Source organism: Pithys albifrons, chromosome 2, assembly GCF_047495875.1.
Source record: "Pithys albifrons albifrons isolate INPA30051 chromosome 2, PitAlb_v1, whole genome shotgun sequence".
Taxonomy (NCBI): domain Eukaryota; kingdom Metazoa; phylum Chordata; class Aves; order Passeriformes; family Thamnophilidae; genus Pithys; species Pithys albifrons.
In genome coordinates this window covers 9,215,978-9,241,327 of record NC_092459.1, presented here as the reverse complement: position 1 = coordinate 9,241,327, position 25,350 = coordinate 9,215,978, and the positions used below count along the sequence as shown (strand labels likewise).

The window sequence follows — 25,350 nt, the reverse complement described above, 5'->3', positions numbered from 1 at the left end:
AAATTTTCACAGTATATTTTAATAGATTAAAAATACATGACAGATTTTATTAATATTACATAAACTTTAAAAGGATTTCATCCTTCCATTAAAACTTCTACTAGTAAACATTCATTATAAATCCCTTTGCTATCAAGTATTCACAGGAGTATTGCTAAATAAATCACTAGCAAATACTGCAATATTAATCTAAAAAACCCTCAATCTGCAAAGATCAAAGTATCAACAGAAAAACTTAACATTGAAACATTTCAACAGTTTTCAAGTAGAGTGATCCCAGATGTGGAGACTGGTAAAAGAATTCAGTAAATCATTTCAGATAAGGATGAAGCTGCTTGGGACGAGCTCTTCTTGACAGCCCAATCCTGATGGGGCCCTTGCATGTTTTTAGAGGCTGTACTCTGATAATGTCACGAGACAGAAAGTATCCTGTGTTTAAAAGAAAGAATAAGAAGTGAAAAAATATCAGAATTCCATATGATATACACAAGAATTGCATACTGACAAGATAAGTAAATTAGACCAATATTAATTAATCAGCCCTATACTACATCCTATCCCACCTCCATTGTGTTTGCCTCTAGAGCACCTGACAGATTGTTTGGGCTGAAAAGGAAATGCAAACAGCTGGTGACATGCAGATTCCCTCTGATTAGAAGGATCCTCAACCCAACATTACGTAACTTTCTTAAGAAACTGGCAAAGACATATAATTTGATACAAGTTAACATTTCAGGACAGAAGGGACATGTTGAGGGGAGTACACTTTAATACTTACCACTAGTCTGAGGGGTTTAGGTGTAAAAATCAAAACTACAGAACCAGGCACCTCTCTACCAGTGACAATAATCATGATGCCCTTTCTTGAGCCACTCATTTTACAGAAAGCAGGATAGAAGAATATCTGTTTTCTGTTTCATGATCTATTAGGTAAAGTATCTGGTATTCTGAAGGTAGGATCTAGCAGTCTACTAAGGTTTTATTATTTAGAAGTATAATTCAGTCATCCTTTAGAAGCAGTTCTCTTTTGCATAAAATAATATACTCACTGGGGCAGAACAGAAGACCATGAGGTTGTTAACTAGAGATTATGACAATAACTCATCTGCGAGAAGGTGTCAAATTTTTTCAAGATCTTTTCTGTTCTATTTTACATTATTCTATAAAATGATGAAGCACTGAGCAATTAGCTGGGACATCAAATAGTGAGCTCATCAGAGCCTTAGGTATTTGGATGGTATCCTACTAAAGGGAGGGGAAAAATTCTCTAAGATGGGATGAGAAACAAAGCCCCATTCTTAAATCAATGATGAGACAGTAGTGCTGCCATGTCTTTTCTAAGACTCATAAGAGCCAGTTGGAAGAGGAACAGCAGGCACTAAAAGTCAGTCAAGAGTTATGGGTTTATATGTAGCCAGTAAATCATGGTTGTTAGTCATGCTACACTATAAAACTGCTGAAGTATAAATCTTCTTGTCCCACCTAGACATCTCCTTCCCAAAGCAGCCACCGTTTCTGTGACATGTGATGGCTTAGAATCCCACTAAAAATAGGGGGAGACACTCACACATCAGGAAAACATCTGACATGAACTCCTATCAGTACAGCAAATACAGCATTCCCAGTGACAAAACTGGATGCAGCCCTTGTTTCAGAATAACCTCTAAGGCAACATTCAGTGTAAATCCTAATAGATCTCTTGACAATATCCTCATGAATTTCCTTCCACAATGTATACAAAACTGCCAATCTTCCAAAAAAAAGTATATCAAAACATATTCTCCTTGCAGTATATCCTGGCTATATTGCAATGATTGTAGACTCAAAGATGTTTGTTCCAAATGGCTCCAAAACAAGCAACAAAGGAAACCTCATATTGTAAGAGTTCTTTTTTTCTATCCAAAGAACAAAAATGATCATCAGCTTGACTTGTTCTGTGAACCAAGCCAAAGACAGGACACTTTTCTAGTAACCTACAACTAAACTAAATGTAATTTCTATAGAGAGAAAAATAAAAAGGGAAGAAAACAAATAGAAATGTTTGAGAAATACGTCTATTAGTACTAGTATTTGTGGTATAAATTAGAGAATAATATTACTCTTACCTCCTTCTTTCTGCAAATTATAGCTTTGCTCCTTAAAAAATGTGCAGGGTAAAAAAGCAGGGTCCCATGTGTATGGATTTCTATAAGGTGCACCTAAATAGTCTTGAAACAGAAACATAATACCTTTAATATTTTAATTGATTTTGATTAAAAAAATAACCAAGTTTGTTTCATCTAGTTAGTGATTTGTGGTTCTTGATGTGATGAAAACCTGTATGTGCATACTACAGGAAATATTAATGAAACTACAAAATCTCACTCTCAGAGGCTTGACAAAAGCTAATTCTACACCTCATGAAGTTCCTCTTTGCATGGATGCAATAATGCAGTTTTGAATCCTCTGATGACATATAATTTTCTCCACTTGGATCTTATTCCAGGCTGAGGCAGTAAAGCCATCACTTACTGAGCCATTTACCCAGTATCTGATAGGTTTTCATTCTCTGGGGCAAAGCATTCAGGTATAACTTGCCTCAAGTTGTGCTGTTAAAACTCTATTGAAAACAATTCCCTCTGAGGCTTTTCTGTGTCACTTCCCCAGATTCTTCCAAAACACTAATTACCTTCATAAATCCCCTGCATTTTTCACTTTATAAATTTAGTGACAAGTCCTTGAGAAATTGATTTCATATGCCAATTTTGAGATGGTTGCATTTTCATCAGATGATTTACCAAATATGACCTAAGAATACCCCTTACTGATTTCATTTGCAGCTGTGAGAACTCATCACTTCTGCAAACTGAATTTCATGCACACAATCTGATAAATACACTGTTTGAAAAGTATCTGAGTAATTTGCATGTATGTATGGCCCAACTTCACAAACAAAGATTTGGGAAGGGCTCTCCCCACGTGGGTGTGCCCTTCCAGCCTGTGCAGTGGATTTTTTAGGTGAGGGCACTGTGTGGCCCCACTCTTTAATTCCTAAGGTCCATTTGCCATGGCCAAGTGAGCTTGGGCAGTGACAGTGAAGTCCTCGGGACTGTCTCCAGCACCAGGTACTGACCGGGGCAGACCCTGCTTGGCATCCCAGATCTGATGGGGTCAGATGGCAGGGAGGCATTGAACTGCCAGGGGACGGTTCCCACTGAGACTCGAACTCAGGTCTTTGGGATTCGGAGTCCAGAGTGCTCTCCTTTACACCAGGGGACCGCCCATCTGAGTAATTTACTTATCACATAAAAGCTCTTTGTAAAAGAAGGCACAGCATTCAACTGTGTTTCTTCTTGGTGTCCTTGCTTTGCTCATGAGATACCTCTTGATTCTGCAGCAAGTGGGGTAAGAGTCTTAGAGTTTACAAAGCAGATTTTCCACTTACTGTTTGAAGTGGGGATTGTGGCTCTTTAAGGAAAAATAAAATAACAGCAGAATCTAAACCTTGAACAAACCTAACTATGGTTACATATTTGTGTTATAGAGTTATTTTCAAGGTCAGGTTTTATGGGGCTCTGAGCAACCTGATCTCGTTGCAGATGTCCCTGGTCATTTCAAGGAGTTGAACTTGATGACCTGTCAAGTTCCCTTTCAACCCAAACTCTTTTTATTCCATGACATCAGTTGTGAGAAAACAGTTGTCTGCCTTGTAAACATTGTATTATGTTTTAATTGGTAGTTTTCTCTCTGTGAATGTGCATCTCATTGACGTTTTGACTCTTAGAGAGATTTCAGGGCTCCTTATGATAAAATCAAACACAATAATTGGACAGAATGTGCATTAACACAGGTTTGAGCAAGCCTGAAACCGACTGACTGAATTCTGAGCTACACCTGATACAGCACAGTGTGCAGGTATCTGTAGTAGTGTGGGGGGGTTTTGCATTTGGCTACTCATAGGAAGTACTTTTGTCCAACAAACCTTGTACAATTCCATAAAAACTCAGTTATTGTTATGGAATTGGTTGCGTTGCAAAACACACCTTTAAAACAAATCAAATATTGCAGAAAATTTAGATTTTCTTCTTAACATAATAGTCAATAGTTCTATGTGCTTACCTTCTGCAACAGGTGAATATAGCAATACTTCACTTGAAAGTCTTGAAATAAAATATTCCTTAGATACTTCCTGGTCTTTCTTTTCATTTAGTATCTCTTCATTTAATGAATTTTCATTACTATCTGTTATGTTTTGCTTCTCTATGGTACCACGAATTGGAGAAGAAATACATATTTTCTTTTGAGAAACACTTGTCACATTTTCATCTATCTCCTCAGAATTATTTAATTCCCAATAATTGTCAAGCGAGTTTGTTTCCAAACTAGATAAGTTGTTTTCATTTTCATTGCTAATTTTGTGAAACATATGTAGCTCTTCTAGCACTAAATCGAATTTTCTCTTCAGTTCAAATTCATGTGTGAGTTTATTTTCTAAAGGTAAATACTTATTTTTTACATCTTCCAGACATCCATTGTTCATCACGGATAAATGCATTTTTAATTCCTCTTCTCCAGCAATGAATGTTTGAGATTCGTCTTCTGAATGTGACATAATCAAGTCTTTCATTACAGTCTCACATTGACTTTCATTAGTTACATGCATTTGTTCATCATTTCTCTCTTCCTGTTCTTTTACATATTCAGGATGCTCTTTCAAAGTTGCCGGCTCTAAACTGCCGGTCTTATTTGTCCGTTCTTGCCCCTGTAAAGAAAATTGAGCTGTTTCTTTGGCCTGTAATTGCAAGCATGTATCTGTCATCGAAGGCCTTCCCGTGGATGGATACTGTACCATGGCAGGAATTGTTTCTTTTAGTTTGCCTGCACTTGAGGAACTCCTGCCATGTCCATCACCACTTACTCCTCTGTTGACCAAAGAGCTGCTATCCAATGACAAAGTGACAGACTGACAAACATCTGAGGAACTAGGAAGTAAATTTTCAGATTTTAAATAAGTATTTTGGTCTTCTACTTTTTTGTTTGCTAAATGTGGGCTATAAGTGCACAATTCTTTACAATACTCATGTTTTTTTGTTTGTCTATCTAGTAGCAGGAGAGAATTGTATTTTTCTGTAGTTGCTTTTGACTGTTCAAGTAGCATCGACACATCATTTGATTTAACAGGCAAACAATGAACCTCCTTTGGACTAATGACTGCACTTTCTTCATACAGCTCTTTTTTCATGCAACTGTCTTCGTTTATAGCTGGGATCTGGTCAAAGTCTTCAGTAGGAAGGTGAATTTTTTCATATGTATCAAAAATAGAATAAGATTTTTTAGAAAAAAAATTGGGATAATTTATTTGCAACTCTTTTGAATTAGCACGTTCTTCTCCATCAGCATTTATACAACTAGAAGCACCCGCATATTCTTTCATGGTATATGTGACTTCACTATTAGTGACTTCATCTGTAGAAGTTAAGCAATTTCTATATCCAGAAGTTTTGTGTTTCTTGTTTTCACATAAAACAAAGGAGAAAGCTTTAAATCTTTCTACATGAAAAGAACTTCTAAGCATTGTGTTTGGTTTCTCCTTCTCCTGCTTTACAGTAGTTGCCAATATTTCCTCATTTATAGATTTACTATTCAACTTTTTAAATTCCAGTTTTGAATGTGCAGGAAAGGATCTCCAAAATCTAAGATTGGCTCCCATCAGATACTGTATTTTTGTGATATTGCAGCAATACATCTTGTCTAGTGAAGAACAATCAGGAGTGCCCTGCAGCAGGATTAGGCATTTAGCACTTAAAATCTGCTTTTTCATACTGGTTTTGTGACTGACTGACCTCAAATAAGCACTAAAAGCTTCATTCTTTCTGGATAAAAGGTGGTGCTTCCTGACATGTCTTCCCTTACACAATCTGCTTTTTTGGTTATGAAAGAGGGCTCCTATCTGTAGGCAAGTGTACTCTTCATCACCTAAAGGTCTAGAAAAGCATCTTCTCTGGCATTCATTCTGTAATTCCAGAGCAATGTTTTCCGTAAATTTGGAACTTACAAAGCCTGGATAAGTATAATTTTCTTTAAGAAATTTTGTGGTTTGCCTCGAAGTATCATCTGTGCATGAGTTCAACTGATTTTCTTTTCTGCCACGTAAAGGCTGTTTCTCCACTCGCACAGACTTGCCCTCAGCCGCCAATAAAGTATCTGTGCTACTGGAAAAGGAAGAAAGAATTGTCTTAAGTAGCTCCCCTTTCAGATGATTTGAAATAACAGCCAGCAAACAAATGAATATTTTATCATTGTGGTTCCTGTTTACAGTGCTCTTTACCAGCTCTTGAGCATCACACCGCTCATTTAATGTGTCACAACAATTAAACCAATCCTGACATGTGGACAGATCTTCATGGAAAGACTCAGTCCATGTCCTGATCAACCCAAACAAAATGTTTTGAAAAGAAAACTTTGATTTGAACAGTTCCTTCGCCCTAAATATATTGCGACTCACTCTCTTATCTGGAAAATTCTGCACAATAATGCGAGGACAACTTCTTTCAGATATAATACTTTTTGTTGCATATCTTTGGAAGTCAAGTATTTCCTTTGTGGAGAGTTTTGGTTCCACTTCATACAAACTCATATTACTGTTGGAATTACGCACATCACAGTGTAGGTCTAACTTATTTTCCTCTAATTCTTCTGTTGTTACCGGAATACTCGTCTGTACATGAAATGTTCCCGTATTCTCATTACTGCTCTTCCTCCCCATTCTCTGCAGAAGATCATTACAGCTGACACATTTCTCATTCTGAACATTTTTAGCACTAATGTAAATGAGCATCTTTGACTTCTGGTCATCATCACCCGCTGAATTCTCCAGCATTTTATCTTCCAAGTCATTTTCAGCAAATATTTTATTACATTCAATGTCAGTGCTGTCGCCTCTGAAATAAATTCCAGATACTTCTTTTGCTGCCAAATTACTGTGCTCTGGTTTCTTAATTGGTGAGTTATTCTTTTCTTTAAATTCAGAACCAACAGTTAAGGCTCTGACACCATTTTTATCATTTTGCAATTTTTGTTTTCCTGTCTCAGATACTTTTTGCCCACCATGTATTTGTTTAGATTGCAACAAAGATGGCTGGCCCTCGGAACTCTTCAAATCTGTCCCACTCAAGTTGGTTGATGATGTTTTACTATTTATTTTATTTGAAATGGTAGGAAGTTGAAAATTTGGAATTTTCAGTTCTTGCATACTTTTAAAAGGTTTCAATGTTGGAATTATATACAATGAATTATTTTTTTCTTTATTACCTCTTTCTGCACTATTTTCCTTACTGTTACTGGAACAATTTTTATCTTCTGCAGAGCATACATTTTTCAGAAAATTATTTTTCTTATTTTCTGTGTGTGAAAACACAGAACTGGTACCACACAAAAATGGAACTTGCAAAAGCTGGTATTGCTGCCACCTTTTATCAGAAAGAGACTTTTGCCTCAACAATTCCATCTGAAATGAATGTCTTTTTAAGGATGTAACTGGAGAAATTTGTTTGATCTCATTATCCTCATTTCTTTTATTATTTTGTTCTATACTGTTGTTCTGTTGCACTTCGGGTGGGTTTAGTACCTGTAGATTTTGACACGAGTCAGCAGCACTCGACACACCAAGCAACTCTGTTTCAAGAAGCTGTCCATGTACACTCAATGAAATATCATCTTCTGTGGTATTCTGGTCTCCATTTTCAGGACTCCATTTTTTGGTGGGCAGTTCATTTTCTGTTATTCTACATGATAACCCTCCATTGCTACATCTTTGAGAACAGAAAGTTTTTGTTGCTGTATCACAGCTTTGCTTTTCTAACAACAGGTGATTTTGTAATTCTGATAAGTACAGGGGGTGATGTACGTGGTGTGTATGTGGTGATGTTTGGTTCCTGTTCCCACACTCTGTGCTTCGCTGTAGCTTTGGCTGCTCCTCTTTCTCTCTGCTTTTTTGATCACTTTCTATTTTACTCTGCTTTGCATACAGGTACCACTCAGTGTCATCTGGTGATGCAGATAAAAATCTTTTGGAACATGTACTTTTCATGCTCACAAAAATAAGTTTTACTTTTGCTGAGACAGTCCTGGAAGTTTAAGAAATATTAAAGTTTTAGGCATAGATGATCTCTTAACAATTTCCAAACTATATAGGAAACAAAATCAGTAATTCTATCATCTACAGATCACCACATTGATATTTGCTCTGTGTACATTACAGACCTGAAATAAAGGCAGAACCACTGAACATTTAAAGCCAATTTCTAGAATTTAAAATGGGAGTTGTTTACTAAAGTTGCAAACATTTTCAAAAATAGAATGGGTGAGAATTTTTATGTGTTAGCAAGTTAAGGAGATTAATTGCATTTTTCGTGCATTTGTTACACAGTATATTTGGCAAGAAAACCTGAATACTTAGAACAGATATCAAGAAAGCAACATCAACTTATGAACTCCTCTGAATCTGGGAGTGGATTCTTTAAAATTGTTAAAATTTTATTTGTGAAAAGAAATTGCCAGTCTTGTCTTCACTGTGTGATAATTTCTAATGTGGAGCTGTAGGAAAGTTTATCAAAAGCCCTCAGGTATGCCAAAACACTGCACCAGGTTTTATCTTCATGTAAGAGACAGTGGTGGTGTGGGTATAAATCCAGGTTGTCAAGTGCACCGGTGCTGGTGATGTTTGAGTGTGTGTTTCTCCAAGCTAAATGCACTCAGCAGCTTCATTTAAGAAGTTATCTACCTAGTGTGAAGAACATAATTTGAATAAAATTAAACTCTATACACTCATCGAGATAATTTATTATCCTTGTAACAGCCTCGTGTCTCTGAACAACCCAGTCATCGCCCAGAGAGCCCACAGGAACGTGTTCAAACCCTTTCATCAAGTATGTAATTAAGAGAATTAATTTTCTTAACCAGGACTGCACGATTCAACAGTCAAGTACTATCCCTAATTTGACAGGTTTACTTCTTTAACGGCACAGGAAAATCCATTTTGGCAAGGAACAGTCCTGTGGTGCGGGATATACCTGTGCGATGCAGAGGGGATGGATCCTCACGCTCGTGGCTTTCCCGCCTCCCTCAGGGCGGCTCTGCCGCTCCCTCAGGGGCTTCCCCCCGCCTCAGGTGTCAGGACCTGTCCCGTCCCTGTGGTGCTTTCCCGCTTGCCAGACACCCACCCTCCCCCAGGAATTACGTGCGAGGGAAGGCGCCTCGCACCTTCGTGAGAGGTTATACTTCTGTAACCTTTTGTAAGCTTTTCTTTTAAAGTCTTCCAAAGCGATTGTGCTTCCCCTCTGCCGCTCCAGGAGCCACGACCCCGCCCTGTGGTGATTCCCGGCGGAGCATCCCTCAGGGCAGAGGGGATCCCCCACAGCCAACTTGCCCCCTCCCCTCCTCCTCCAGCGTCTCCAGGGCTTGTCGCCGGGCGGGGCTGGGCCTTCCCAGCGCTGGCTGTGCCCTGGGCACGGGGCGGCTCCAGGCGCGGGGGGAGCGGCGGGGCCGGACCTGCCGCCCTCGGGGGCTGCGGCGGGAACAGCCCCCGCGCTGGGAAACCCCTCCGCGCGCCGGGGCCGCAGCACCGCGCGGGGCAGGGGCGGCACCTCCCCCGCGGGATCTGTGTCCCTTCGCCACAACAAAGAGGCCGGGTGGCTTCTCCTCACCCCACCCCGAGCGAGAGCGACCAGTCGGGATTTCTGCGTCGAGGAGCGTGGCTGCCGGGAGGCCGCAGTTTGGTTGGAAAATCCTTTATTTGTTGGGTGACGGTGCAGAGCCAAGCATCCTGCCGACGGTTATTTCCACAAGCGGGATTGTGGGGGTTTCTTTCCAAACTCCCTAATTCCAAAAGTATGAGATGCTGTATGAGCAAAAGGTTATGTCCTTGTTCCTTTTCCACCCTCTGCTCTAACAAGCGGCAGAGCAGACATTGTTTCCCTGATCTTTCTTTTCACAGTAGCAAGTGCTGATCCAGCCAAGAACTTTATTCCAAAAATAACCAGGATCCATCCATACAGCTCCACGCCTTTGAAACAGATTTCCTCTCTCGCCGATGAAATGCCCAGAAAGTTTCAAAGTTTGTGCTAAACTAGCAGGTCGCTGTAATAGTGTTATGGATGGGCAGTAAAAACAGAAACATTCAGAGGGTCTCATGCTGCAAATATGTATTTTTTTAAGGTTTGTTGTCCATACTGTAGTGAACAAATCCACTGAAGCCCAACAGATCCATTGTTCCTGGCAGTGAACATTCCACACAGGAATTGTATGGAACTGAGCCCTAAAATAGCTTTCTTTTCAATATTTCTGCTTTTCTAAGCAAAGTTGGTTAAATAACTGCTTCTAATGCTTAAAACTATTATTAATTAAATCAATCTTTAGTTAACAAGATACAGTTCCTATTTAATTTTAAGCAACAAATAAAAAATGAAATCCAGGAGATCACATCTAAATCTTAAAATATTTAAAATACCATATGGAATGAAGGTCATCACATACACTAGAAATAGGATTTTAAGGCTTGTGAGAGAGATTTACCACAACACTTATGCTCTGTGTTGGAATAGCATCTAGAAGGTATTTCTGAAGCAAAATATTGTATTTTTCTGAAGTGGAAATGCTGTAGGCATTCTAACATATTCTGAACAGACTATTCCTTCCCTTGCCTGCCCTCACAGTCCCTTAGTATGCTTGGTGGGTTGCAAGTAAATAGGAGTCAGTTTAAAATTATTCACGTATTTGACCAGTTAAACCAATGAGAATTACATGAAAAATAAAGAAAACTGCCTTTTCTCGCAACTACACAGCTATAAATCAAGATTGTTTATTAAACCCCATCCAGCTGTTCCACATCCATGGAGAACTTTGCTGTACATAATGTAGGTATCCAGCATAAACTGACAGGCTTCCACTGGAGTATGTCCTGCATGCTCTGCACTTCTAATTTGCAACTGATGAAAAAGATTTATTCATACCATTTGTTTACTGACAGTACAAATTGAATACAGCATATTTTTGGTAATGGAGTAGAAAAAAAGACATACTTTCTTTCCCTGCTACTCGGTTCAATATTGTTTTAATAGGATGCAAACACCCCACTTTCATTGTAGAATGTGGCTAATTTCAAATTGTTACTTTCTGTCAGTTGGTTACATCTCCATCACAGCTATCAGGTACTACTATGCAGCTATTATTATACTTTGGGAGTTGTTGAAGTGGGTTGCAGAGCAGTTTCTTGATAAAGTCATCAAAGAAGTTTTGGGTACTGATGTAACAAGAAATTCTCATTTCTTTTTCATTTTTGTTGAAAACTGGAAAAGAAAAACACTGCAAAATATTTAAAAGAAAGGTCAGGAATACATTTTGTTAAATTAAGTTAAATATCAGCAAAGACAGCACCAAAACCAATTATGGTACTCAACATGATCCATAAGACACTAAAATCTGACAATCTTGATTTGTCAAGTGAAACAGTACAATTTGGCTCAGGTCCTTTGTCTCAATTTAGCTGTGCCATCTTAATGACTTCAGCCTTGTCCTTAGAATTCATTGTAAGCAAACTGCCTTTTCAGAATGTGAAATTTCAATGCTGAAGGACTGACTGTTGTAATTCATCATGTCTGTATCATGCACTGTAATGCTAAAAATCCCACTCTGAAGGCAGCTCACCTTGTAACACTGATTCATCAAAGGTCATAATCAATATTGCAGAGGGAATTTACTGCTTTACTAGGAAAATGCTCATTTTGATACTAGTCTTATGAACAGGATGTTAGTCACTAACCTTATGAAACTGTATTTTTTAAATTACCTTTTTGGTCATCTTACTGAAACACGTCACAAAACCGTGCCATCATTAAAAGTATTCATAACAGAGTTGGGGTGTAAAAATCCATTCAGTACTTCCTATCACAACTGCTTTATCTGCAGCCCTAATGCTCATGCTTCCTGTGTAACCATGCAATTTTGAAATAAGTTAAATAAAAACTTCAATCCCTCCCTTTACTCCAGAGTATTCCATATCATCCTCAATAAATAATACTTATAAGCTTATTTATTAGTAATAAACTTTTTATTTGGTTTAATAAAGATACAACTTCAACTTTACCCAATGTACTTTAAATCATAAGGAAGCTAATGTTTCCCTGTATGCATTGCATGTATTAATTCCATATTCCCAGCAGAGTATCTGTACTGATTAACAAAGAAAAAACATCATGCAGAACGCACATGTGTATGCAAGAAATAGTCATGGAGGGATTCAGTGATAGGTTAGTCCTTCAAAGCTCAGCCTGGAATACAACTGTGCTTAAAACCACAGACTCTGAAAAACGATTTAGTACAAGTTTACTAACTGCTCAGTACCCTTTCTTGAGGTGCTGTTATTTTAATATTTCTTCCCATTTTTCTTTTTGTTTCTGCCTTTATAAGGTCTTTTATGATGAATGCAAAGGAGGTCTCATAAAAGAAGCTGTTCCATAAATCATTTTTTTCTCTTGCAGCCCCACACTGAGCTAAATTGAAAGAAAAGAACTGTAAAACAAAGAGTGTTTAAAATTATGTAAAATATGATTTTAAATGTTATGCTAGGACTATATTTTCCCCTCTGCAGTATTTTACATTATTCCACTTGAATTTCAACTGTCAGTTTATTGCCCCATCTCACAAGGTCTTTCTACAGTTCATTACATGTTGTTCTCATTTTTATGACTCTAAATAAGTCAGTATCACCAGCAAACTTTGTCACCTTGCTATGCATTCCCCTTTCCACGTAATTTTCGGATTTGTCAAATTCCTTTCAGGACCAGAACTGTGCCATAAACTAACATTACCATTCCAGAAACTCAATAAAACCAAAATATAGTACTCTAACAATATAAATAAATTATGGAACAAAGTGTGCGAAGATTCACTGGGAGAGATTCAGAAGGCATTGAGTCTAAAGCTGAGAAAGTACAAGACAAAGCCTCCTCTTTAGCTTTCGGGAAAGGGACCCACACCATCTTCTCCCTGCACTGGTCTGTTGCTGGTGCCTGACTAGCACAATGACCAGCTCTGATTTCCACTGGTAAGAAACTTTTCTGTTATTTTCAAAGGGAGTTCTATTACAACTTGAGAGATATGAAAGAACAGGCTCAAGAGGTGATTAAGAACTTGAGCCAGTCCTGTTTAAATGTGGAGCGAACGATACCACTCCATGGCCCCTTGATTTTGTCCACTGCAATGAAGTCACTGCTTGACTGCCTTGTCCTACACATTTGACAGCTGTCACTTTGAATAAAAACTGCTGTTTATTAGACTTGATACTTTGGACACATTGTCTTCTTATCACCTGGTACACTGCTTGATCATACCGCTCCATTGCTGTCACCATATCATTCTTTCTATATTAAATCCCTGTACAACCTCAAAAATGTTCTCATTTTCCAGCTGAAATACCTTGTTTGCAGCTTAATTCCAAAAGAGAAGCAGCTAAAAAGGCCATTTGTATACAGAGCACTAAACACAGAGCTACAAAGGATCTGCATCAAATTTTATCTGTTACTATCCATCTTCTTTGTAAAGGGCAGTGAAAATAGTTCTGCCTGCCAGACAGTTCAAAACCTCTTTGTTGAAAGTCTGCAGTGCTGCTGAATTCAGGTCACATGCATCCAAAGGAACTCAGATGCAGTGTTTTTGTTTTCATGCTAGCAGGGCAATTAATTTAGTCCATATGATCCCTGATCTTGTTTTGCTCTAGATACTGCATAGAACATACAGGTTACTTCATAGAGCCACAGAAAAAAAATAGTTTGGAAGGGACCTCTGGAGATCATCTGGACCTCTCTGCTCAGAGCAGAGCCAGGTTTCAAGTTGCATCTAATTCAGTCCTTGATCAGGCTCCTTCGGGCTTTTACAGTTAAGCTCTGAATATCTCTAAGGTTAGAGATTCCCCAGTGCCTCTGGAGTGCTTGCTACAAAAAGCTAGTTATACCACAAAATTTCCATCTTCCCTTTTCTGCTGTTGCTGTCTTGTTCTAGTCTCTGTGCTGGTCACATAAGGACTGACTAAACCATGTGTAATTAATGGGTAACACATATAGCACTTCACTTATATTCACTTATATATTTCAGATTAAAAGTTACTTAAGAATAACAGATTATGTTTTAGAAACTTTCTTCTTTAAGCACATATCATGAAAACAAAAAATATCTGCACTTATTTTCTTCTTGAGTACTGTTTACAGCTAAGAAGTTGTTTCAGAGTCAAATAGTAAAGCTAAGTATTAGCCATGTCTACTTATCAGTAGTTTTTTATGTCCTTGGAAATAAGTCTTGTTAACAACAAACACAGCACCCCTTCTGCTATTACTAACTGAATATATTGTAGAAGTTGCAGGGCTTACCTGCTCAAGCAGCTTCTCAGACAAGTGGAGCCATTTAAGAGGGGATAAAGTATTGCAGAAAGTCCCAGTTTATACTGGGAGGTCTGCACAGTGTAAAAGCTGAGTGTAAGCTGCACCCACAGAACATTCCTTCAAAGCATATAATCACAGTGCAAAATATCCATGGCACAGCTGACAAGTTTCACAAGGTAGTTTTCCCCATATCCACTGCACTCCATATAAGAAAAGGAGAACTAGCACAGGTTCTCTACTGCCTTAAAGCAAAAAAAAGGTTAATGATTTGGGTCCCTGAACTTTCACACAGAGCTATTTGGCAAAAGTGCATGATGCATCATTTCATGATACTTTGGGGATGCATCAGAAACAGGAAAATAATAAGCTCTTCCATTTCTCCTCTCTGGGGAATTTTAAGGTCTTGCTCAGCTACTTCCCATCTAGTTTCTTAAAATTATCCAGATTATAATGCCTGTTTCATTTGCAAGAACAGATGAAAATTAAGTGTGCAAGATGAAAGTGCCTTTTGAAGCCAAATATATAAAAAAAAATGAGGTGCACTTTTGAGTAGTTGTCTTTATCTTACCTTTGAGCATCAAACTTCATATGAAAACAAACTGATGAGCTTGACAAAGCCTTTATTTGTTCTATTTTTATTTCTGAAAAACCTGTGCTGAGAACTATGCTGTTTGACATACTCATAAATTACTTACTATGTAAGAAAGATCACAGTTATCAGAGGAACTCAAAGTTATAGCTGGTTGCAAAGAATTCCAGAATCATCCTGCAATGCTAAATGACTGCGTAATAATTCTGTCAAACAATTTAATTATTGATAAATGATACTTAATATGTAAAAGAAATATAACCCTATCTGTACAGGTACATTTAGTATATATTTAGTAGCTACTACTACTCTGTAAAAAAATATGGAAGCATCTACAGAAAATCTCTGAAAACAGTAATTCAATATTCACAAGCAATGAAAAAATTACAAAAAGTAAGAAATTACTCGGAAAATTATATTTCTGTAGTCTACAGTATGTCCAGACCTTTAACAGTGAGTGGAACTCAGTCATCCCACCTGAAAAAAACCTAAATGCATAAAACTGGAAAATGAAGTAAAAGAAACAATGATGATCAATGTAAAAGAACTTTCAGATGGAAAAAAAGTATATATACTGGGACTTTTAACTGAAGAAAGGAGATCATTAACAATGAACAAGATATGAGTCTATACAAAATTTGGTAGTATAAAACTGGAAGCAAGAAAAGGAGTATTCATAGCAACTGAAGTGTGGTCATATTGAGTCACGTTCAGGTCAGTCCAGCCCAGCACCCTGACAGCAACAAAAATGTCAGGCTCAAGTAAAGAGGGCAAGCCTGGGATAAAACATGTGCCTCTCCTAAGAAGCCTCAATCTGCAAACATATCTAGTTTGGTCACTGTCCACATAATTAGGATTTCCATGGATTTCTTTTCTATACTCAATAGAGAGATATAAAGATAGAAATAGAAGGTTGAGTTATTCAGCCTGGAGAAGAGAAGGCTCTGGGATGACCTTATTGAGCCATTTCAGCACCTGACAAGAGTCTACAAGAGAGATGGAGAGGGACTTTTTACATGGGCAGGTAGTGATAGAATAAAGTGAAATGGTTTTAAACTGAAAGAGGGCACATTTACATCAGTTATAAGCAAGAAATTCCTCACTTTGATGGGATGAGTCACTGGAGGAGGTTGCCCAGAGAAGTTGTGGATGCCTCATTCCTACAAATGTTGAAGGCCACATTGGATGGGTCTTTGAGCAACCTGGACTAGTAGAAGGTGTCCCTGCCCATGGCAGGGAGAGTGGATGTAGACCCTTCTGTGAGCCTTTTAAATTCTACCATATCCTCTACAAGATGAGGAATCAGAAGTGAACATAATGGTCAAGTTGCAGGTGCTTCATATATTTAAGCAGTAGCATATTAATATTATTTGATTTTGAGTTTATTCCTTTCTCAGTAATTTTAAAATTTTGGCCTGCTTCCTTGACTGCTGCTGATCACTGACATTTTCAGTGAACTGTTTATCATAACTTGAAGAGATGGCTCCTCTGCAGAAAGGGTCTCTTCAGAGCCCATCATTTGAAGTGTGAAGTGGGGACTGTTTTTTTCCTACTGCAGCCATTTACATTACTCCAAATGAAATTTCAACTGCCAGTTTATTGCCTCATCTCACAAGGTCTTTCTACAGTTCTTCACTTGTGGTTCTCATTTTTACTCCTCCAAATAAGTCAGTACCATCAGCAAACTTTGTCACCTCATTATGCATTCCTCTTTCCAGATTGTTTTTGGATGCAAATTCAAATTCAAAAAATTGCAAAATATTGATTGTCAGTAGCTAGAATGTACTAAGTGAAGGATTATTTTATATTTGCATAATTTCTTTTACACTTTATGTAAACATCAGACACTGATGAGTGCTGGAGACCACATACTGTGCCATCTCTGTACAGAGAAAACATAACCAACTGATCCTATGTGGCCGTTTTTACCTTTTGGGGATTTTGCTTTAATTACATACATATTTCAGATTTCTATTAATGTTTTAAAAATGTGCAGTATTTTTACATATTCAGAGGATACTGTATGCTGAAGTGTGCTACTAATGAAAGGTAATCAGGCCTAAATATTAATGAAATAATAAATCACTGGTCTTACAAACTCAATGCCTATTATATAGGTTGAATATTTATCCCTCTTTAAATCTGTTAAAGATTTTTGAATGAATTCTTCCTTGATTTTTTGATTATTCCTGTTTGAAATGTTTTCAAAAATGTATCTCTCTAGTGATAATAAAAAAAAGAAATGTTGATCTTTCAGCAGACAGAAGAGCATAATGGTACATTTTGTTCTAATGATAGAAAGTTTTGACTTTGAGAGCAATTGACAGGAATTTGAAGAGCACATTACTCCATGGCAAATGTTTCAGAGGCAGATTTCATTACATATTAACATCTCATAAATTCTTCAAAATTAAAATCTCTTATTTGGACTTCAGAAACTGTTTCCTGTAATGGGATTACAACTGAAGACATCTCTACTCCCAATTATTCACATATGCAGTCCATGACCAAAGCTTTCCTCCAGACACATGTTCCTCTGTTCCTATACATAGCAATGAAAAATATTTTCTGAATTCTTTAGTTTAATGTGATTGTAGCATATTTGCCAAACACAAAACAAGACTTAAATACCAAGAAAAAAAATGTATTGCTTACATTGTAAGTGAATAGGCCCATTTTAACTGATAGATGCATTGTTGTTTTTTTTTATTCTCCCTTACTATCCAGATCTAATATAGAGTCCTAGTTGTGGGCTGAAAATGTGGGCGTAAAGCACATTTGTTCAGTAAAGTGCATCTTTTCATGCATTTAATACGGAACCATTAGGAGTAGATTATGGTTTATTGTGAATAAATTACCTTCTATATTAAAAATGATGACTAAAAGATGAATGATGCAAACAAAACTGACAAAGTTGAAACTCACTTTACAGAGAATCACAAAAGCCGGAATAATGTTGATAGTATTTGAGGAAACTGTAGGTTATAATGATGAAATACTCTAAATGGCTGGTAATCAAAATTCAAATATTTTTTCCTGTGAAAGCACAATTCAAAATAATCTGTAACTATCTGTCAATAATATTAACACTTTGACTTCCTGTGCAGTATTTGTAAGGTGAAACCAAATAAATCTAAAATGTTTTATCCAAATAAATTTTTAAAAAAGTGGATAGCACTTTTCTCCTAGCATCTTTTCAAGTTATCTTGGTATGACTGAGATTCTCTAATTATAATAACATATATAAAGTATGGTAGATGAAAACAAATATTTTAATTTGTTAGCATACAGGACTTCAAAGTCCAGGAAAAATTAATAGAATCATAGAATCATAGAATCGATTGGGTTGGAAAAGACCTCCAAGATCATCGAGTCCAACCCTTGGTCCAACTCCAGTCCATTTACTAGATCATGGCACTCAGCGCCACGTCCAATCTGCGTTTAAAAATCTCTAGGGATGGTGAATCCACCACCTCTCTGGGCAGCCCATTCCAATGCCTGATTACTCTCTCTGTAAAGAATTTTTTCTGATATCCAACTTAAATTTCCCCTGGCAGAGCTTAAGCCCGTGCCCCCTTGTCCTATTGCTGAGTGCCTGGGAGAAGACACCAGCCCCCACCTGGCTATAATACTGGCATACCTTAAGAAATGGGAGCAATGATAAATAGTGCTGCATGACAATTAATATGAACAATCCTCTACGTGTTCGAAACAAACACAAAATAAATAAAAATAAATCAAATCTATTTTCATTTTTAGGGAGGGAACCATGTACAATACTGGTTATACAACATAAAAGCAATCTATAATTTTTCAGTTTTATTTCTTTAAAGCAGCCAGACAACAGGCTATTATTAAAAAAAAAAAAAAAAAAAAACCAACACTGCCTCTTTCTTATTATCTTGAAAAAATAGCAGCCCTTTATTTTCATGTAGAAAATACTTTCTCATCTATACCATGAAGTCACAGTGTAGCTACAGTGTTAATTTAATTTATATTTATATACACAATATATATATAGTTTATTTACAAAAATCTTCTCCATGGACACAGAAAAACACTGCAAGAAAGAAAAAGTGGTAAAGTAGACAAATACAGGGATAAAACGTCCATTCAACACCACTCATTTCTGCTCATCCTGTTGAGTGTGCTGAATGGGAGTTTATTTTCTGATGGGAGTACATTTTCCTGTGATCCCGGGGTTTCCTGGCACTACTGTATATTGTAAGAGCATTGTGTCTGTCTGCAGCGAGCCCCAGGAACCGGGCAGAGCATACAGGTAGGTGGGTTATTCCTTTCCACTATTTCACAGCATGTAGTGATTTGATACAGCTGAAGGTCAACACGATAAATGAGACATCCTAGCAACTGGTAAATGGTTTCCACACTGACTGCCTGCTAAAACAACTGCTATGCTATGGTGATTTAATAAGCAGTTAGCTTTTAAATTCAGCAATTATTCTTTCAAATCTATTTTAATCTATTCAGGTGTTGCTAGTTCGAAAGTGATATGGAATTTCAGTAATACTCATGGCACGAATGGAGATCAATTAATTATTTTAAATAGACTCTCCCTTTTAAATGTTTTTCTTAGTCTTAGGAAAAAAATTATGGATAGAGGAAAAAAAAATTAAACAAGAAATTAAACAAATATTGGGTGCATAAATACAGGAAGAAATTAATGTTCTTTTTTAAAGAATATGAACCAGAAATTTATGCTTAATAAAAGCCTTAGGAGATAAATTTTTTTTTAAGAACACTGACCTTCTTCTTGAAGTTCATGCTGAAGAATTCCAAAATGAGATATCTTCTGGCTCCTGCTTTGCTCAATCTTAAACATGGTCAACCATCAACATGAGAAAGACCGAGGGCATTATTCTAAAGTATCTTGCAAACTGATCAGCATTGTTCTCACATAAAAGATTGATAAATTACATATATATTGTTTTTATACCTGTATAATATTATTGTATGTATTATTGTATATCATAGTTATGCACCTTTATATAATTTTATGTAAGAGCCATTCTTATGTGTAAACACAGGTATAGACCAAAAATGACACTTCAGTAGGTCTTTAGAAAACTTCTGCATTCAACACCTATTTCAACTATGGATAGAGATTTAGAATAGACTCAATATGAGGAAAGAAAGTTGATTAAATATCTATGAAACAGTTCAGATGCCCCAATAAGAATCTATGAAATAGCTCAGATGTCGTAAACATAAAAAAATTGGTAAAAGAGAACAATCCATAAGGATAAAAAATCCCCACATTACCCAGCTATCTAAAGAACAACTAAGAGTCAAGTAAGTAAACACATGAAAAATTGATAAACAAATTTTGTAAAGACAGTAAATCATTTAACACATGAAATTTGGCAGTAAATAATGTAGATTTAACATTGTGTGTATGTAGTTGCACCTGCACACACAAACTACATATATACACTAACTCACATTTCAACAACTCATGTAGACCATAAGATAAATTTCTTAAGAGAAACAGCAGAATCTCAGCTACGCTACTGCTCATATCAATATAAAGGGGACAAACACTTGTAAGTCTACCACAAGTTTGAAATTGCATCAGAGTTAAGGATCATGAATTACTATCTGTGTTGCAAAGAAAAAGAATTTAGAGCACAATATGACATTAAAACCTAACCCACTGCTTTCTTCAGATATTACATCTGAAAGGGATCATCCTGGTAATAAGGAAATGAGCACTAAACTCTGGGCCCTTTCACTGTGTAGCTAATTATCACCTCATTTCTGTAATTTAAATGTTAACTGTCCAGTGTGGGAGATTCTCATCAGTGTGGTGACTCCAAGACAGAAAAGATATGTTGGTCTAATCCCAGCTACAGAGAGAGTATAAAATAATTTGCAGTAATGGCAATTTCTTCATAATAAAGACTGAATTAAGTACCATTATTTCTACCTAAACTTCTGAAATAACATGCTGTAGGTCCACGAGGCAAATCTGCATTTGTCCTATTATCTTTTTCTTACTGAACTTATCTAAAAGTTGATTAAAACCAGAGTACTGATTAAGAGATTATTAGACTCAAATGATGGCACACGGACTGGATCTCCCTATGTGTTCTAAAACACATTAAGTCTGTAAAGATGAAATATAATCTAAATTAATGCAAACTCAACAGTGAAGCAACTGGGTCAGTGGTGTAGATGCCACAGATCTGAGCACCAGGACTGCCATTTTTACAATTAACGATTTTCTCGTCAGTCTGAAAACTACAGGGGTGCTTCTCATGTAACCTAATTTAGGCCATCGCCATCTGAGCTAACCACTCAAACTTCCCTTTATAGACAGTGGGGAAAAAATAGGCACTTCTGGGCTGACATTAAATATCAAGTGTTTCAGATGTTCAGGTTGAGATGAAAGATTAAAAATTCCTGTTTATTTAAACAGACTATACTGGGAGCACATTGTGGCTACCTGAAATATAGAGGACTACTCCAATGTCTTAATACAGTTAAGTGAATCTTAGCCAATGTATTTGCAATTAGGGGCTAATCATTTGAGAAGCTAGTAAAGTATTGCTTCAGAAAAGGCTGGAGAGAAAATAATGGGAGAAAAGGTTGTGTAACAAACTGCTTTGCAGAATGCAAGATCATGAACTTTTAAATATTTTTCATATAGGAAGCTGTTGGACTACAAAGTAAATAAATCTGGACTTAGGAATGCATTTGCATGACTATCATTTTGCTGGAACCTAAATAAGTTCATTCAGGATTACACATATCTAGCTGGAATAGCATATTGAAGCACAGATATGTCTTCACAGAACAATAGAATGGTTTGTGCTGGAAAAGACCTAAAAGATCACCTGGTTTCAACCTCTCTGCCACGGGCAGACACCTTTCACTAGCCCAGGTTGCTCAGGGCTGCATCTAACCTGGCTTTGAACACTTCCAGGGATGAGGCATCCACAGTTTCTCTGGGTAACCTGCATCAGTACCTCACCACCTTCAGAGAAAAGAATTTCTTCCTAATATCTGATATAAATCTTTTCTCTTTTAGTTCAAGACTTTTCTCCCTTGTCCTATCACTATTTGCCTATGTAAAAAGTCTCTCCATCTTTTTCATAAGTCTCTTTTCAGTACTAGACACTCACAATGACCTCCTCTCCTCTCCTCTCCTCTCCTCTCCTCTCCTCTCCTCTCCTCTCCTCTCCTCTCCTCTCCTCTCCTCTCCTCTCCTCTCCTCTCCTCTCCTCTCCTCTCCTCTCCTCTCCTCTCCTCTCCTCTCCTCTCCTCTCCTCTCCTCTCCTCTCCTCTCCTCTCCTCTCCTCTCCTCTCCTCTCCTCTCCTCTCCTCTCCTCTCCTCTCCTCTCCTCTCCTCTCCTCTCCTCCCCTCTCCTCTCCTCCCCTCTCCTCCCCTTCCCACACCATCCTTCCCCCTCCCCACACCATCCTTCCCCCTCCCCTTCCCCTTCCCCTGTCTTGTGCCTTCATAAGACTAGTTAATAGCACAGGAATTGTATGCTGCAATCAGTTTCTGAAAAGCTCAATGGCTAAGAACCTGAAAATGCACAAGGCCATGACACCTGATGAGGTGCATCCACAGATCCTGAGAGAACTGGTGACTGAAGTGGCTAAGCATCATATTTGAGAAGTGATGGAAGTTCAGTGAAGTTCCCACTTGTCCTTTTGGGGGTTCTTTCTGCCTCGCTGGTGCTGTCTGTTGCAGGGATGCAATCTGCAACAGTATGGTGGTTCTCCTGGTCCTGGAGTTTAGTCCATTACCTAGAAGAAAATGTGCTCCCCACTTTCCCTGACCACGTGGTCCCCGAGAGCCCCTGAGAAGGACACAAAGAGACCACCTGAGAGGGAGGAGAAGAGAGTTTATTGTTCTGGTCAGGGGTTTATATGGACTTTGGAGGGATTCAAACCCACCAATAGGAAACAAGAGAGGGTTTGGCTCTGAGCCAATGAGAGTAGGGGGATTTACATTCAGTAGGAGGGGGTTCAGATAGCAGACACGTCGCAACCTTCCTCCAGACCCCTGAGATACCAGGTACCCTAAGGTATTCTGGGAAGGAGAAGCAGTGACTTTGCAAAAAGACATTTTAACAAACATTTTGTACATTCAAACATCATTAAAAACATCAGTTGTTAAAGCATTATCAGTGGCTTGTTGACCTTCTTCACAAATCCATTTCTGGCAGGACTTTCTCCATGCTAGATATTGTAAACCAATTCCCACATCCACTAACTGGGAAAGGGAACTCATAAACCCTATTTTAAAAAAGGAGGAATAAAAGGAAGGCACCAGCACCTGAGTCAGTCAACTTCAACTTGGTGCCTGGCAAGAGCAAAGTATTTGACATAGTTGTCTCTAACTTTGACAGACATGATTTTGAGGGACAGACTACTTGGTGGATAAGGAACTGGTTGGATGGTCACACTACAAGGGTTGTTGTCAGTGGCTTGGTGTCCAAGTGGAGACCACTGATAAGTGCTGTTCCCCAGGGACTGGAGTTGGGATCGGCACATCTTTGTCAGCAACATGGACAGTGAGATGGAATGCACCCTCAGCCAGTTGGCCAATGATACCAAGCTGTGTGGTGCAGTTGACACACTGTAAGGAAGGGATGTCACTGAGAGACCTAGACAGGCTTGAGGGGTGGACCTGTGCAAACCACATGAAGTTCAACAAGGACAAGTGCAAAGTCCCACCCCTGGGTCGGGGCAATCCCAAGGACAAGTGCAGGCTGGGAGGAGAATAGGTTGAGAACAGCTCTGATGGAAGGACTTGAGAGTGTTGGTGCTTGAGAAGTTTCACATGATGCAGCAATGTGCACTTGCAGCCCAGAAAGCCAACTGTGTACAGGGCAGCATCAACAGCAGCTTGACTAGCAGGTTGAGAAAGGTGATTCTGCTCCTCAGCTATGCTCCTGTGAGTGCACCTGGAGTATTGTGTCCAGTTCTGGGGTGGCCAACACAAGAAGGACATGAACTTGTTGGAGTGAGTCCAGAGGAGGCCACAAAGGTGATCAGAGATCTGGAGCACTTCTTCTGTGAAGACAAACTTAGAGAGTTGGAGCAGTTCAGCCTGGAGAAGAGAAGGCTCCAGGGAAACCTTACAGCACCTTCCAGTACCCAAGAGGGGCCTGCTAAGGAGTCGAATAGGGACTTTTTACAAGGGCATGTAGTGATAGGATAAAGTGAAATGGCTTTAAACTGAAAGAGGGCACATTTTCATTAGTTATAAGCAAGAAATTCTTCACTTTGATGGTGGTGAGCACTGGAATGGGTTGTCCTGAGAAATTGTGGACTCCCTATCCCTGGCAGTGTTCAAGGCAAGGTTGGATTGATCTTTGAGCAACCTGGTCTAGTGGAAGGTGTCTCTGCCTATGACAGGGTGGTCGGAATTGGATGACCTGTAAGGTCCCTTCAAATCCGAACATTCTATGATTCTATGATTACCTGAAGTAAAATATACTCAGCATTTCCCTAGATGCTATTAAAACTATTATAAAGATATAAATAATGTAAATTAAAATATCTAGTCTAAGGTCTTTATTAGTCTCTGGATTTATTAAAATTCATCCAACTCAATATTGCTTTCAATTCTTTGCTGTTCATGCTGGGGTACAGTGTGGTGTTTCAATATACTACCCAGTTAGCAGCAACCTGCAGTCACACAATAAAGAGCCAGGGGCAATCTTTTTTTCACAGTGAGTTGATTTTAAACCAGCATAACTAACTCTATGATTTTTGGTTCACCTCCCAAATTACAGACACTGATGGCCTCACTATTGAACTAAACAGCACCTGGAAATGACCTGAAGTATGCTGACCAGTACTTTAGACATCATGTAGAAAATATTTATGGGAACAAAAGTCATGGTCATAAAGAATCTGAAAATTGGAGGAATATTATTCGTACAGTGTACAGTGCTGTAAACCAAGAAATAAACTATCAAATGGTTAAAAAGAAATAAAAATCTATGTTAAAAATTAAAAAAAATTATGTGCTCAGCAAACATTTTTTATTGCTATATTATACATAATTTGGATAAGCTAGCAAATGTAAGAATATTTTTCATTATTCTCCAGACACAGAGATATCTCAGGCAACCAGAGACTAATAAATATAGCTAGAGAAGTTTAGAATGCCTATTTGAGACAACAGTTTTGCAAAGTATCTGCTGCATTTGTTTAAACTGTTCTGGCTGCTACATATTCATTTGTTTATGATAGCCACACCAGACTGTTCTCCCTTTCGCTTTGTTTACTTTTCCATTAATGCTAAACAAATCACAAGCGTGAGTAAAAATATTGAATTCTCTTTCTCTTACATAAGATAATAAGACATGT

General features: G+C 38.0%; 1 protein-coding gene across 1 annotated transcript; it reads right to left on the bottom strand.

Moving 5' to 3' along the window:
* Positions 1–310: 310 nt before the first annotated feature.
* Positions 311–19,840, bottom strand: RAD51AP2 (RAD51 associated protein 2). Its single transcript, XM_071548147.1, is given in 6 exon segments — positions 311–429; positions 2,106–2,198; positions 4,099–8,107; positions 8,110–8,164; positions 9,241–9,802; positions 19,765–19,840. Coding segments are annotated over 6 exon segments (4,914 nt in total).
* Between the last annotated feature and the right edge of the window lie 5,510 nt (positions 19,841–25,350).